This window comes from Xenia sp. Carnegie-2017, unplaced genomic scaffold (genome assembly GCF_021976095.1).
Source record: "Xenia sp. Carnegie-2017 unplaced genomic scaffold, XeniaSp_v1 HiC_scaffold_14, whole genome shotgun sequence".
Classification (NCBI taxonomy): Eukaryota; Metazoa; Cnidaria; class Anthozoa; order Malacalcyonacea; family Xeniidae; genus Xenia; species Xenia sp. Carnegie-2017.
The window spans coordinates 285,512-300,688 of NW_025813447.1; the positions used below are offsets into that span (position 1 = coordinate 285,512).

The following is a 15,177-nucleotide window of genomic DNA, read 5'->3' on the forward strand; positions in this document are numbered from 1 at the left end:
AACAGATAACTGGATTCATGGCTTCCTGGAAAATTTCTATTAATGTTTCATGAATCCTGATAAGTGTCAAATGTGATAACACATTAACACTGAACTCTACAACACACTGGATTATGAAAACACAAGTACCAATGTTATGTAAGGGACAAACTATTCATAAATATTTATCAAACGAATTCTATATATTTTCTAATCAATAAATATTAAAGAAAAATTATAGGAACTTGTTTCCTTGTAAATATATTGTCAGTTAAAATATCATAAAACAGCTTCAGAAGTTGATGTATTTTTATGACTAGTATTCTGTTCTTCATCTGTAAATGGCTTTTGTTTCTCAAATTGTTGTTCAGATGTAATTTTATCACTGTCTTCAATGTCCTCGTTTGTTTCTGATGACTCAATGCTCTCAAACTCTCCATAAATGTCAGGATATTCTTTAAAACATTCTTGCATATGTTGAAATTGCTCAATACATTCTGATCCCTTGGGCTCTGACATACTTGTATGAAAACAAGAAAATGCAGCACGAAACTGTTCTCCACAAACACCAGATGCCATTCCTCCCAAACATGGACATTCCCAATTTATTTCACCATTAGCTTTAATCAAACCTTCATACTCCGCATCGTCTTCTACCTCAGGTATTTCAACTTTGCTTGGTTGTGCATGATCTTCTTCACTTACAAATATTATTTTATCTTTACCTAAATAACAAGTTTCATACATGTCTATTAAGATAATTTCACGTGGCACACTGTCTGACACGTCTGTAGGAACTTCAGTCGATAAATCATGTCAAATTACATGAATGATTATAATAAAAAACTTACATACCTTCCTCCCGGCAGTAGGACATTTTTAAAATGAAAAATTCTGTACAAAAATACGGTGGATATTACGACATTCTATTACATGTGCATTCAAAACACACTCTTACTGCATTGAGCCAACAAACATGTTGAACAAAAGTTATATTTACATTGACATACTTCATGTAACAATAATGAAAGAGATTGAAAGATTTACTTTCGTTTCCAGGTTCTTGCTCACGATTGGGGAAAGGGCGAGGGGACTCCAGGGAAAACGAGGGGGAAATTTTGGTCTACATTGATTAATAAGGGTGTATGAGAATGATAAAAATACCATATCTATGTTGCATATTCTGTTTATGAGACTGACAGTCAGTCTATTTAGTGGGATGTGAGTCTAAAGAATGTTTTCACCAACCATGAGTAGATAGATGGTGAGGCGTTGCTTTATGACAAGGATATTTTTATTACAGTAGACTTTCATTCATGGCTAACATCTCCAGTGTACTCGCATATATCATCATAATGGGAGCGAACAATTTTTTTGCTAAGTAAAATTTGGACGACAGCTTTTTGTCTGGTTGATTCTAATTCCACTATTTCCCCAATCTAAACATAAATAGAAGCAATATTTCTACGAAACGTAAATTAAGGTAACTTATCCAGTATAATATGGAGTCTTTTGTTATACAAACTGATATGTACAGTAATATAAACGAAAACCAGACAATATTACCATATGAGAAAGAATTTTTTCTCACCTGGCCTTTTAGTTGTCCTTGAACAAACAAAATATACCGTGGCTCAACTTTTGGAATGACAGTCTCCAGGCTACTTTGAAACACATCTAAAAAGTAAAAGAATGTCTTAGAAACGATTGCGAAAATTAAATATTACTATAAATTTATTAAATGTTAATAAATACCATCAAGTAGTTTCCCTTCGCTAGTTCTACATATACATTTTGTTTGACTGATAACATCTTCTATAACAACCTACCATTGTTAAAATTGTTTAATAGCAGCAGTCAATAACATATTTCGTTAATGTTGTTAATATAATTACCTTTTGATGGTAATATCTCCCATTTTTGTACGTCTTATCAATAATACGAACCCGTAGAAGAGGAACCATCCAACATTTCTCTCTAGAACGTTTATAAATTATTTTGTCTTTTTCATTGTCATCATTTCTGGACTGAGTTTTCTGTTTTTTCGCCTGTTTATCAGAATTCCTGAAGTAACAAAAGAGTATACTTCTTATCTAATCAATTCAAAAGAAAAAAACAAAAACGAAACTTACAATTCTTGAGGAAGTCTTTTGGAACTTTTATTCGACTTTACTAAATTACCTGCAAGTTAAATAAACGACACTGCAGTACAGCTTCTATCATGTTGTAAGAAACCTTTAAATAAAGATCAATAGAAAAGAGTTAGTACCTTTTGAAAACTGCAGATATTCATCTCTAGTTACCAGTCTCACATCACCATGATTGATTGTTACTTTCTAAATAAATTTATAGTTAATTATTCATGATATCTTTGCATGTATTATGAATGTATTATCACGATGGCACTAATCTTCACCATGATGGTATGAATGTTCACCATGATGGTATGAATGTTCACCACGATGATATGAATGTTCACCATGATGGTATGAATGTTCACCATGATGATATGAATGTTCACCATGATGGTATGAATGTTCACCATGATGGTATGAATGTTCACCATGATGATATGAATGTTCACCATGATGGTATGAATGTTCACCACGATGATATGAATGTTCACCATGATGGTATGAATGTTCACCATGATGGTATGAATGTTCACCATGATGGTATGAATGTTTACCATGATGATATGAATGTTCACCATGATGGTATGAATGTTTACCATGATGATATGAATGTTCACCATGATGGTATGAATGTTCACCATGATGGTATGAATGTTCCCCATGATGGTATGAATGTTCACCATGATGATATGAATGTTCACCATGATGATATGAATGTTCACCATGATGGTATGAATGTTCACCATGATGGTATGAATGTTCACCATGATGATATGAATGTTCACCATGATGGTATGAATGTTCACCATGGTGGTATGAATGTTCACCATGATGATATGAATGTTCACCATGATGATATGAATGTTCACCATGATGGTATGAATGTTCACCATGATGATATGAATGTTCACCATGATGGTATGAATGTTCACCATGATGGTATGAATGTTCACCATGATGGTATGAATGTTCACCATGATGATATGAATGTTCACCATGATGGTATGAATGTTCACCATGATGATATGAATGTTCACCATGATGGTATGAATGTTCACCATGATGGTATGAATGTTCACCATAATGATATGAATGTTCACCATGATGATATGAATGTTCACCATGATGGTATGAATGTTCACCATGATGGTATGAATGTTCACCATGATGGTATGAATGTTCACCATGATGATATGAATGTTCACCATGATGGTATGAATGTTCACCATGATGATATGAATGTTCACCATGATGATATGAATGTTCACCATGATGGTATGAATGTTCACCATAATGATATGAATGTTCACCATGATGGTACACAAAAGTTCAGCTTAGAGCAATGGAAGCTAAATGTAAAAGAAGTTATCTGGTGTGTTGAATGATAAAAGAATACAAGCAAGAGTGAAATGAGAGGTTTACAAAATTGATGTAAGACCAGCAATGTTATATGGTTTAGAGCAGAAAAGATGTTTTAATAAGAACGCCAGACCAATTCCTAAAAGGGAAAGCTAAAGAGAAACAATTTAATGCAAACATTTCTGACATACATTGAAACCATGTTCTTCAAAAGATGACATTTATTTACCTTGTCATTTATAGCCAAAATGACATCAATTCTTCCACTAACATCATCATTTGAGATAATCTTAACAAATATATAAATTCACAATACATGTAAAGGTATCATTAGCAGCAGAGTAAAACTCTATAAAACATTTTAGGAATAACATATTACAACAACCTTGCCACTCATTTCTTTAAAGACACCATTTTCAATGACAATGTATGCTCCCTTTGAAATTTTTTTTGCTATAAAACATATGATTTGGTCAACATCCTACCATTAATCTAGTTCAGTATAGGCAGTATCTGTTTGAAGGTAGAAATTTAGAATGCACAAATACATAATTTTATAGGACAATATTATAAAATATTAATTAGTGAACAACAAAACATTTCTCACTATCCAGCAACTGTTTTAAAATAAACATACACACAGAACTTCACCAGATGATTACTTATTTATGAAACAATGTGAAACTTTACACTACACACCTGCAACCTTTCTATTGGATGGTTTGTCATCTAAACCACGATAATGTTGAACTTTACCATCTTCTTTAAGAATTGGACTAAATTTCTAAAAATCATATTGAATCATTTTAACATATTAAGTAAGTATATTCAAGACTATTGAAATCTTTAATATAACCAATATGCTGGATTACTAAATACAAAAATTTAATACCTCAGATGAGTCCTTATCCCCTGGTTTTCTACGCCGTTTCTTCTCATTATCATTAGAAATTCGTTCTGCCCCTAGTCCAAGTCCTTGTGACCGAGGAATAAACTCTATTGGTACAGTTAACCCTTTGTTTGTTCCACCAATAGCTTGTCCCTTCTTCCAACCCATTCCTCGAAGCATTGCAGCACCAAACTCTGAGACTGGTACAGTATCATAGTCTTCCAAAGTGCTCTAAAACATAACAATAAAAATGAAAACAAAATACCACAAAGAATGAAAGATGCACTTGCCAATTTTTGTAGAAAACCATTGAAAGATTCATAAGTTGAACATTCTTTGCTAACAACAAACCTCATCTTCCAAATTGACTGCATTTCCGGCGCTGTCATCTTGGTTTGAAGTTAATGGAATAGAAAAGTTATTTCCAGTGGTGTTAGTCTCTTGTGTTGCACTAGTCAATTCTACAAAAAACAATTTCATATTGAAATAAAAGTTAAAATACTATTTCAATGCGACATTGCTGTTAAATCTAGTAAAATTATGAAGGATAGCACAATGCACGAGAAGAACCTTGTATTATTTCTTTTGCAGCTTGATTTTCTAGAGTATTTTCATTGTTTATTTTTAATTTATCCAAAAGACTATCAGTTGTTTTTCGACATGGAATTACCAGCTCCTTGTCATGCTTTTCTTTGGAACTAAAACAAAGCATGGTTAATATACATATAGCGTAAATCCTTAATCAAATACTAACTAAATTGATTGGAAATTTTAAACGAGTTGTTCACTTTTATTTAGATGCTATTTAACAAGTAAAAACCTTTTCAAAGCGCTCCCTTCAGCAGCATAGACAAGCTCAATAGAAGGATCATCTTCTTTCGAGAAATCGCAGAATTTCTCGTCGGATTTTAAAACTGGTAAGGCTTGTTTAGTCCTTGAAAACTTAAAAGAAAAAGATTTGCTTTGCTCGCCATTTTCTTTATCCATAACTGGCGGCTCGTCTGATGTTTAAAAACAATAAAAATAGATACGTTGTACGTACGCTAAGCGCTCAGTTGCTTTTTTTGTAACTAGTTTATTTGCTTGCGAGGAAAACCGAAAACATTTGTCTTTTTTACTATCTTCATTTCAAAAAAAAGACGTTAAATAAAAGGAAATTCAAATCTCACTCAGCAGAAATAACTTATTTCATAGCTTAGTCACTCAGAGCTCGTCGAAAACATGCAACAAAATTTATCAAAATCAGCCATTGTCCATACATTTGATGAGAAACGCCTTGCTTATCTGTAGTTAATTATAAAACTTCCTTCTATTAAAATGTATAAGATATCAAAAGAAATATTCACTTGAAGAAATATGCACATGAAACAGAAGTAAATATTATGTAAATTTTTTAAATGATACTGCTGAGTTGAGGGTAAGGATTATCAAACGATTCTTCTTGTAAAAACTATTTTAATCCTTACTTAATTGAAAATGCATGGCTTGCACTAGTGAAATCTTAAATTTTTTATCCTTCTGAGACGTAAACTGACAAAGAACCCGGAATTTTCTTTTGTTCAACATTCGGCTGAAGCATAGTATAGCTATGTGCTTACGTCAATGCTAATGAACCACTCTTCACTTATTGTCTTTGTTTAATATTTTACGTCAATTTTTCTTGTTCTTATATACTTCGCTTTGAGCAGTTTTACCATACACATTTGAGTAGTTTTACCGTGAGTGGTAGCAAGACGGGTCTGACAAAGGATAATACTATCTCCCTGAATAACTTTGGCATTGGAAGCTTTTTTATCGATGTTAAAACAATGTGCTAAAAGATTTAACCAAGTGACTCAAGAAGTAAATACTGTAATGAACCGCTGGGAATTGCAGAAGATGAAGAGGAATAATGGCCTTGAGTGAAGTGAAATTTATGAAAATTGACAAGAACTCTTGAACGAAGAACGGATAAGCAAAAAATCTATATTTGACATACTGAAACATTTGATCAACGTGCCATATTAAAGTACTAAGGAGTATTTTCAGGAAATAAAGATGGTGAGTAGCTAAAGCCTTAATAAAGAACATAGTTATTTGTTACAACTATATTCTATACTTCAACAGTCAATTTCATTGCTTCTGTATTTTATGTTTTTAGACAACAGTCTTCGTTAAGATATTGGCAATCGAAGAAAACAGTTATCGCTCGACGCAAAACATTCTTCTACATGGAAGTCATCCCGAAACCATCCCTAACAGCATAGAACTATACGTGGAAAAATACATTGGAACATTGGGGATTATAGGAGTTAATGTATTTGCATGTTAACTGACTGGAACTTCTATACCATTGAGAAATGTTATTGAAGTTAACGCATGTTCAGTTACAATGATTGTCAACATTTTAATATGGTGGTGCTTTTTGCGTTCGGATCTTGCATATAACATTGATCTGAAATCATATTTACAATAGACATTTTACGCGGATTAAAGAAAAAATTGCAATACACTGGCAGAGTATTGCAAAATCTTAATTTCTTATTTGAAGTAACAATCGTATCGTTCAAACAAAGCTTAACAGGCCGTCGACGTTGAATATTTATTCGTTTAAGTTAAGTCTATCTCTACTTGGCACAGTTATAACATTGAGGGATGTTATAACAGTGCCTACGATAGAGTTGAGGAATATTTTTCTTCTAGTAAATGTTTCAATTTTCTGTAAATGTTTCTAGTAGCTTGACAGTACATGTAGTATGGAAGTCAGCCTTTCCTGCAAATGTTTCCGGCAAACATTGATTGTACCAAATACATGAGTTTCAACAATTTGTTACGGATTGTATTTTTACAAGTATTGTTACAATTATTTTTACAGACAACAGCTAGCAGATACAGACAGCGACTGCGGTATGTGTTTGATTCCTTGTTTGTTTTTTTTTGTTTGTCAGTTTGTCTTTCGTCGCACCACTAACTTGTTGCTCAGTATTTTTCAGGTACAGAGGACGCCAAGAAGCCAAAGATCAAGAAGAAGACATAAGTATATGTTTGTCTGTTTTTTTCATGCATCTAACGTGTTCTTTAGGCTTTTCTTGCAGATGCAGAGTGGACGAAAAGATAAAGAAGTAAAGCGACGCCAGGACTGTAAGTGTGTTTCTATCATTAATGAAATGTATCAGTTTTCGTTTGGGTCCCTTTTAGATAGGTAGATTTAACGAAATCCTTGACTTTGATTCTTTGGCGTGAAAAGTGTTAATGTCATTAGCAAAATACATCGAAACACAAAACATGAACATAAATCAGTTGTTGCAGTATTCTGACTACATTAGAGAGTTCCCTCGCTCTCTAATATAGAAAGGAATTTCTGCAAAAAGGCGATGTGTTCCAAAATAGACTTCTGCCACCTATTTTGGAATACTTCTGCACAAGTTAAATTCAAGCAGCTTACACGTGCACTTCATAATTTTAGCAATTTTTCAAAATTAATATTAGTTTTTTATTGCTTTTAAAAATGCGCTTGATTGAAAACAACATTACTATTTAACTGCATGTCCACTTGTGATTGGTATATGCTTGAAGGTAGACAGGGTGGTTATAGAGTAGTGAATGGAAACTGTTGATTAATGATATGGTAATGAATTATATTATGATTGACGTTATCAGTGAGTATACCGTATGTCAAGAAGCATCACCTATTAAATTAAATATAATGCTCAATAGATGAAAATCTTGTCATCAGAGTCTTCAGATATAGTTGCAATTCAAATGTAAAAGAACACGTATCATTATTGCCAAAATAGATATGAATTTGGCTGTAAAATTGTAGTTATTGTCATGGTAAAACAAAGAGACACTACCACGAAATATAATTGGACTTTTAAAAATAAAATTAAACTTTTACATTGCTGTATATTGAATATGAACCATAAGAAAAATGAAAAACAGATGCCAGGATATGTGAAATAAATTTGTAGTATTGGGAGTCAATGATTGGGGGTCAATGATTGGGGGTCAATGATTGGGGGTCAATGATTGGGGGTCAATGATTGGGGGTAGGTCTTTAGTGCATATAGCATCAAGATCTTTTCATCAGTGTATGAAAAGTCACGCGTCTAAGGTCGTGGAAACACCAGGAAAAATCAACACCAACAGTCTTTCTAAGGACTTTACTAACTTGACCAATCTTCATCTGCCAAACAGATTCCTATAGCTATTATTTATAAAAATAATAATTATGAGCTTTATCAAGGCCACGTTCACGTAGCTTGTTGGGATTTAGCTTCTTTTAAGCTAACGGTGATTTTCAAGTTAATCCGATGTTTTCCGGTAATTTCCAAGGTATTCCGAGGTTTTACGATAATTTCCAATGATTTCTGAAAGTGTCCAAGTTGTTCCCGTTGTTCCAATACGAATTTTTGCCATTTTAGTGAACTTTTGCTAACACTGTTCACAATTCAAACAGCTAGGGGCCGCAAGACTCGAAAGTGAGCAGTAGGCATGTGATATTTTTGATAGTTATTTAAGTACTTCAAAAGCCTTTTCGATGTATAATAACGTTTTACTTTTAACTCTTGAATTAAAAGATGCTAATTTTCTCGCCTGAAATTTGGCAATGAGTAATTATTAAAAATGTAATTGAAGTTGTATCTTAAAGTAGAAATTTCAAACAAAGATAAAGCAAAAGTTGTGAAAGTATTAAACTAAGGATTATATCTTTAAACTGAACTGTATCTTTAAACAAATATTCCACTTCGTATTTTGAATTTACATTGAATTTACAAGATATCTTTGATTGTCGGAGTATGTTTCATCCGATGAACAAATTATCTTACACCACACTGCTGGGAGTTTTGAAGTAGATTTTGAATATAGTGAAGACCACTCTATTGGTAATTTATGAGTATTTATTTATATTAATCAATCTTTACTGTTGCTTTTTGGCTGCATAACTAACATGTCGCAATTGAGAATTTCCAGGCCAAAAGCAATTTATTACGATTAGCCAAACATAGCTACCTTATCGAAAAAAAAGTTTGGAAATCGGACTGTTCTTTGCTGGTAACATTTTTTCTTTAAAGAACTTTCTTGCACCAAATGGTATGAAATTACATAGAATTCACAAGTTTGCACAATTAAAATTTATAATTATAATATGGCGAGGTTCGAGTTACCGATTGCGCGTTGAAATAATAAGAAAACTACAGTCCAAAATACGGCACAATCTGACATACAAGTTTTAATCGTATTTAAAGATTTACGGTTTTTTCTTTACGAAAAATACATTTGATAAAAATTTTTTATTCCATTTCATGAATGCGATAATAGCAACTAAAATTTGTGTCGACCGATTCCTGTTTATTTTGGCGATTTTATATGTGTGCACTTGTATTATATTGCTCACTCCCTGTTGACATTAATTAAAACTAATTGAAGCTAATTGGAACCTGATTTAATCAATTTAATGAAGTCATTATTGAACTGAGTCCCAGCACTTTTAATGGCAGTTTTTGGAGGATTGAGAAGGAGATATGATTATAACTAGAATTGTGTGTAAAATTTTTTCTTTCGTCTGTGTCTTAAGTTTTCTACGTGCAAACAACGAGTTAAGTTTGCAACGTTCAAACAAAACATCTTGGTCTTCATGGGCTTGCATCCCAAAGTTTGGTACATGTGGTGAGCACGTGAAAGTACGTACAAGAAAATGCATAGGAATATGTCCAGGAAAACGTAAACAGACAAAACCTTGCTTTAAGTTTACTCATTGTCCAGGTATCGTACTACAACATTTAGATTGTCAGTAATATTTCTTTACTGAAACTTTAATATTCTTTCAGTTAATGGTATTTGGTCATCATGGTCAGAGATCAGATCCTGTTCAGTAACATGTGGTACTGGTGTAAAGATCTTATCAAGAAAATGTAACAATCCTTCACCACAACATGGTGGTAAAAACTGTAAAGGAAGTCGTTTGTATCGGAAGACATGTGTTCGATCACCTTGTAAAGGTATTTTTCAAATGCTCTTGTTTAACAGAACACTTCAATGTTTCAAAATATATATTATTTATGGCTTCGGTAGCCCGCGAATTATGGTCGAGCTGGACGAAATGCTCGAAATCTTGTGGTGAGGGAACGCAATTACGTTTCATGCACTGTACAGAGACACTGCAAAAACGTGAAGAGAAAATGTGCAAGTATCAACTAAACGTAAAAAGCAAGTCGTGTTACTTGAACAAGTGTCCAGGTTTGATAATATTTTAATGGTCAATTTGTCGTCTTTATTAAAAATTTGCTCAGATTTATGTCCATAGTTCGAGACCTGGAGATTATTTGGATCATAATTATGTTGTTGCTTTTTCATCTTAATTCTCACAATTCACTTGCTTTTAAGGAGTAAGGAGACTTTGACGTTTTATTTTTAAACTTCACAGGAATTATAAACAAAAAACTAGGATTCATGAATTACGCCTTCCTTGCTGTAGTTGGTGCACATTTTATTTTTGGAATATTTTTATTCTGTTTATGTCGATGTATTTGGTAAGTTTTTGTCTATTGAATAAATTAATTCACTTTTACAATGTTATCGCTGTCTCACGACGTTATCATTTTCTGTTCATAAGTTTTTACCCTCATTCTACGTCACTACGTTATCAGTTTTAAACTTTTTATTCCAAAGTACATTTACATTTGTTTAAGTTTAAAATCAAATGAGCCACATTACAAGTTATTGCCAAATGATGAACCAAAGAAACCGATGGTGTTGAAATCAATATTGAAACATACAGGAAGATCATTTGATAATGTATACAAAGATAACGGTCATTCAACATCTGACAAAGATCCTGTTACAAGGAGGAAAAAGCATGCTTCTCGAAGTGTGACAGTAAAGGATCCTAGTCGTAAAATAATGGATACAATGGTACTTAATTCATCATCTGCAACTGATGACAGCAATGAAAAAACCCAATCCAAAGAACGTTCTGTATTATCCATCAAAAGTGATTCGACTTCTCGTGAAAACGCCAACGATTCGATTTATTCCAAAAAGAAGTCAAATAGTTCATTCGAAGGACTAAAAAAATTTGACAACGCTATCTTGGACACAGAGAACAATGAACAGAATGTGGAAATCAAGAAGGTATGCTTATTATGCATTTAAATATGTCTTGAAATGTTTTTAAAATGTATGTATAGTCATGCATTTAAATATGTTTTGAAATTTTTTCAATTTATTTTCTTTTATATTTTAGGAAACAAAGTTGTCTTAAATCGTCTCACAGTATTGATTGAGGGAAATATTTTTGTCTAAATACTTAAATAAAAACTTTGATTTTGAGCAAATTTTCCATTTTTTAGTTCAAACGAATGGCTTGGTGTTGCAATCATGACATTAGTGCAGTTTTGTACTTAAGAAATCATTTTGATTCTTCCTTTAAATGAAATTTAAATTTTCCTGTTAATGAAATTCGAATTTTCCTGTCGCTAATAATATACATGAAAAAATTTCTCAATTCTGATTGGTTTAGAGCAGTGCAATTTATCGTAAATATCATTGCAAAAAAAGGAAATACATTGCAAATATTTGCTAAAAAAATGCTGCTGATTGGTTAGTCAAACGAAATTATATAAGGGCCAATCAAAATATATAGTTCAAAGCGGGATACTTAAATTATTGTAAACAAAGCAATTGCTGGCGTGAACTTAAATAGAGTTTCTTTAGCAAATGAATTTAGATTTCAGTGTTTGCAAGATGTTTCTAGAAAAAATATGAGCAGTGCTAAAATTAAATACATGTTCTAGCTATGGTGCTATGAAAAATTATACCGGACGATATTGAAAATACGAGCCGGTCGATTTAAAGCTCATTCAGACATAATTAAATCAATATAATGATGTCATTATAGAAGTGACCTTAATCATGACTGTTTTAGAAATGAACTGAAAATATGACAATAACTATAATTGCTTATAGAACTTTTACTATTATCTGTGTCCTAAGTTTTCTAAATGCAAACGATGATTTATGTGAAAAATTAAAGCCCTGTGGTGAACGTGGTGTGTGTGATAAAACTAACCTTAGAACATTCAGTAATATTCTTAATGTAAAATGTTACTGTCGTTCTTTATACACTGGACAATGGTGTCAATTTACAAGTAAGTTTTTTTTATTTATAAACAACAAATTTATTATATGATGTATCATGTTTTTATTAACAGAAAACAGATATCGACAATCAACAAATGGTGAGCTTTAAATATTTTATATTTCAGTTTTTCATTTAACTACAATACAAAAATAACTGAGGTTTTTTAAGGTAAAGTTCCTGAAAGACCTAAGATTCTCGCAAGCAGAAATTGGTGGTGGACTTATGAGCAGAATCACTTCATCATATTTGAAAGCGCGAAAGCTCATAAAGATGGCCCAGTTTTATACTATATTCTCAGATATATGGATGATAGTATTTCTGATGGAGAATGGCTGTCTGAGTCTGTAGAGGCTGATAAAAATTCATCATATCATGCAATTGTTCTTGATAAGTTAGACTGGGGTCATAGCTACAAACTTGAACTTTACGCTGGAAACAGATTTGGCCTAGGAAAACCTTGCCGACGGCGAATACGAAGAGAATACGGTTAGTATAGAGGTATTTACTAATGCTTTGCCGACCTTAATTGGAATTATTCAGGTTTATTTCATATTCTTTCTGTTTATTTACAGTCATTGAACCAAGTTCTGTCTTAAATACTCGCAACTTGCTTTACGACCACATTCTATGCTGTAATCAATCACTAAACTTGGTATGCAGAATTTCAGGATATCCATCTCCACAGATTTCGTGGTTGTTCAATGGAGCTCCATTAAAATCTCAAGAAAGCGTTTTTAAAATTTCCAAGCCATCAAAAAAACTACATCAAGGAAGTTATCGTTGCGTAGCTTCTAACGAATGGGGTTCTGTTCTTAGTCGTTCCATCAAAGTTGAGATCAATAGTAAAGTTTACTCCATCAATTATGAACATGATCTTCATCCAAAAATATGATTGACAATATAACTGATTTTGAACATATATGTGACACATTTCTTATTATATCTATTCATTAGAAGAATTCAGATGGTATGACTCCCTGCCTCTGTTGCACTCAAATGAGATGAAACGCAAAAAGCTTCGTCCTCAAATTCTCTATGAAAAATCAAACTTAACAATTGACTGTAGTGAGCAAAATGCTTATAACATAACAAAGTGGTACTTCAATGGCATTGCTTTAAAAGATCAGTAAGTTAATGGCAATATGTATTTTATGACAGTTCATCGATTTTTTAAGTGCAGTAAACATTTCTTTCTAAACAGGGCAGGATAGAATAATTACTAAATCAATGCCATTCTTTTACTCAAATATTCTCTGATTTTAGATCACAAGTAGGAGGAGAAGATGTGAAGAGAATTGAAGTGACCAATCCTGATATTTTATATAAGCTACAAAATGGTAAACTACAACTGCTTCATATGTCTCCAATGAGGGGTGTGTTTCAATGTTTTGTTTGGAAGAAAAATTTTCTTTTATCAATGACACAATTTGTCCACGTCAGAGGTAATTTTTGTTATTTACAAAGCACAATAAATCTATGAAAAACTCATACATTCCTTTATTTGAATAAGTCAATCATTTTCTTTCTGAATCAATTTCTTTAACAAGGTTTTCACCGGATAGAGCCTCTCAATCAAATACACAAGAAATCTGACAGAGTCCTTCTTGAAAAGGGAAGTACTGTCACTCTGTCTTGTGTTCCACGTTCGTTTGAAAAATATTCCATTATCTGGAAAAATCTCACAAATGAAACCAAACGTCATTCAGTTATTTTACAGAATGGCAATCTTCAAATTCGTGGAGTTAATCAATCAGAATCTAACATCAGTATTGTATGCAAAGCTATCGCTAATGAATTTTCGTTTGCAACTCGAATCTTAACGATTGACGTTGTGGAGAGCGGTTTGTAAAATACATGAAATGTTACTTTTACAAAATATTTACCTAATCGCCGTTCTTTCCACAGTCAATGGAGCGTGGTCTTCTTGGGGACCATGGCAACGCTGTCGTGAGAAAGGTTGTAAGCACAATCATCGATACAGGAAATGTGATAAACCAAAACCACAATTTGATGGTAAATACTGCCATGGAAATGACACACAGAAAAGTGGTAAGATCTTAATGGAGAAGTGTGTTGTTTTACGAAAGTTTCGTTCAAAATAATAAATTCAGCAATTAATTTTACCAATATTGTTCAATATGCATGTAACTGTTGGTGCCTTTTATCATTGTTTAGTATGGAAATCTTGGTCTTCATGGGCTTGCATCCCAAAGTTTGGTACATGTGGTGAGCACGTGACAGTACGTACAAGAAAATGCATAGGAAGATGTCCAGGAAAACGTAAACAGACAAAACCTTGCTTTAAGTTTACTCATTGTCCAGGTATAGTACTACAACATTTAGATTGTGAATAATATTTCTTTACTAAATTTTTAATATTCTTTCGGTGTAGTGAACGGAAATTGGTCGACCTGGTCCACGTGGACAAGCTGTTCTACCTCGTGCAATAATGGTGTAAGATCACGTGTAAGAAGCTGCAACAATCCTGTGCCAAAACATGGAGGTAGAACATGCCAAGGAAATAACACAATAAATGAGAAATGTTTTATAAAACCGTGTCCAGTTAATGGTAATTGGTCATCATGGTCAGAGATCAGATCCTGTTCAGTAAAATGTGGTACTGGTGTAAAGATCTTATCAAGAAAATGTAACAATCCTTCACCCCAACATGGTGGTAAAAACTGTAAAGGAAC

General features: G+C 32.8%; 2 protein-coding genes across 2 annotated transcripts; both read right to left on the reverse strand.

The window, feature by feature from the left end:
• Positions 1 to 218: 218 nt before the first annotated feature.
• On the reverse strand, positions 219 to 932 carry LOC124434165 (mitochondrial intermembrane space import and assembly protein 40-like). Its single transcript, XM_046984048.1, has 2 exons — positions 835 to 932; positions 219 to 704 (listed from the first exon to the last, which is right to left on the reverse strand). The coding sequence occupies exons 1-2, from the start codon at positions 854 to 856 to the stop codon at positions 259 to 261; spliced, it is 468 nt and encodes a 155-aa protein (XP_046840004.1). The 5' UTR covers positions 857 to 932; the 3' UTR covers positions 219 to 258.
• Positions 933 to 937: 5 nt separating this feature from the next.
• On the reverse strand, positions 938 to 5,351 carry LOC124434162 (G-patch domain and KOW motifs-containing protein-like). Its single transcript, XM_046984045.1, has 13 exons — positions 5,183 to 5,351; positions 4,933 to 5,060; positions 4,714 to 4,823; positions 4,366 to 4,593; positions 4,173 to 4,257; positions 3,859 to 3,926; positions 3,703 to 3,762; positions 2,249 to 2,315; positions 2,112 to 2,160; positions 1,875 to 2,043; positions 1,735 to 1,804; positions 1,571 to 1,656; positions 938 to 1,418 (listed from the first exon to the last, which is right to left on the reverse strand). Exons 1-13 carry the CDS (start codon positions 5,347 to 5,349, stop codon positions 1,290 to 1,292), a joined length of 1,416 nt encoding a protein of 471 aa, XP_046840001.1. The 5' UTR covers positions 5,350 to 5,351; the 3' UTR covers positions 938 to 1,289.
• Between the last annotated feature and the right edge of the window lie 9,826 nt (positions 5,352 to 15,177).

Bases quoted from the DNA above. Each gene is read 5' to 3' on its own strand.
- LOC124434162 (XM_046984045.1), bottom strand. From the start codon at position 5,349: ATGGATAAAGAAAATGGCGAGCAAAGCAAATCTTTTTCTTTTAAGTTT. The intron at 4,824-4,932 runs GTTCTTCTCGTG...TGTTTTTTGTAG, and splicing joins TGCAAAAGAAATAATACAAG to AATTGACTAGTGCAACACAA. The intron at 3,927-4,172 runs GTGTGTAGTGTA...TATGTTTTATAG, and splicing joins ATCCAATAGAAAGGTTGCAG to CAAAAAAAATTTCAAAGGGA.
- LOC124434165 (XM_046984048.1), bottom strand. From the start codon at position 856: ATGTCCTACTGCCGGGAGGAAG. The intron at 705-834 runs GTATGTAAGTTT...CTTGTTATTTAG, and splicing joins GTCCTACTGCCGGGAGGAAG to GTAAAGATAAAATAATATTT.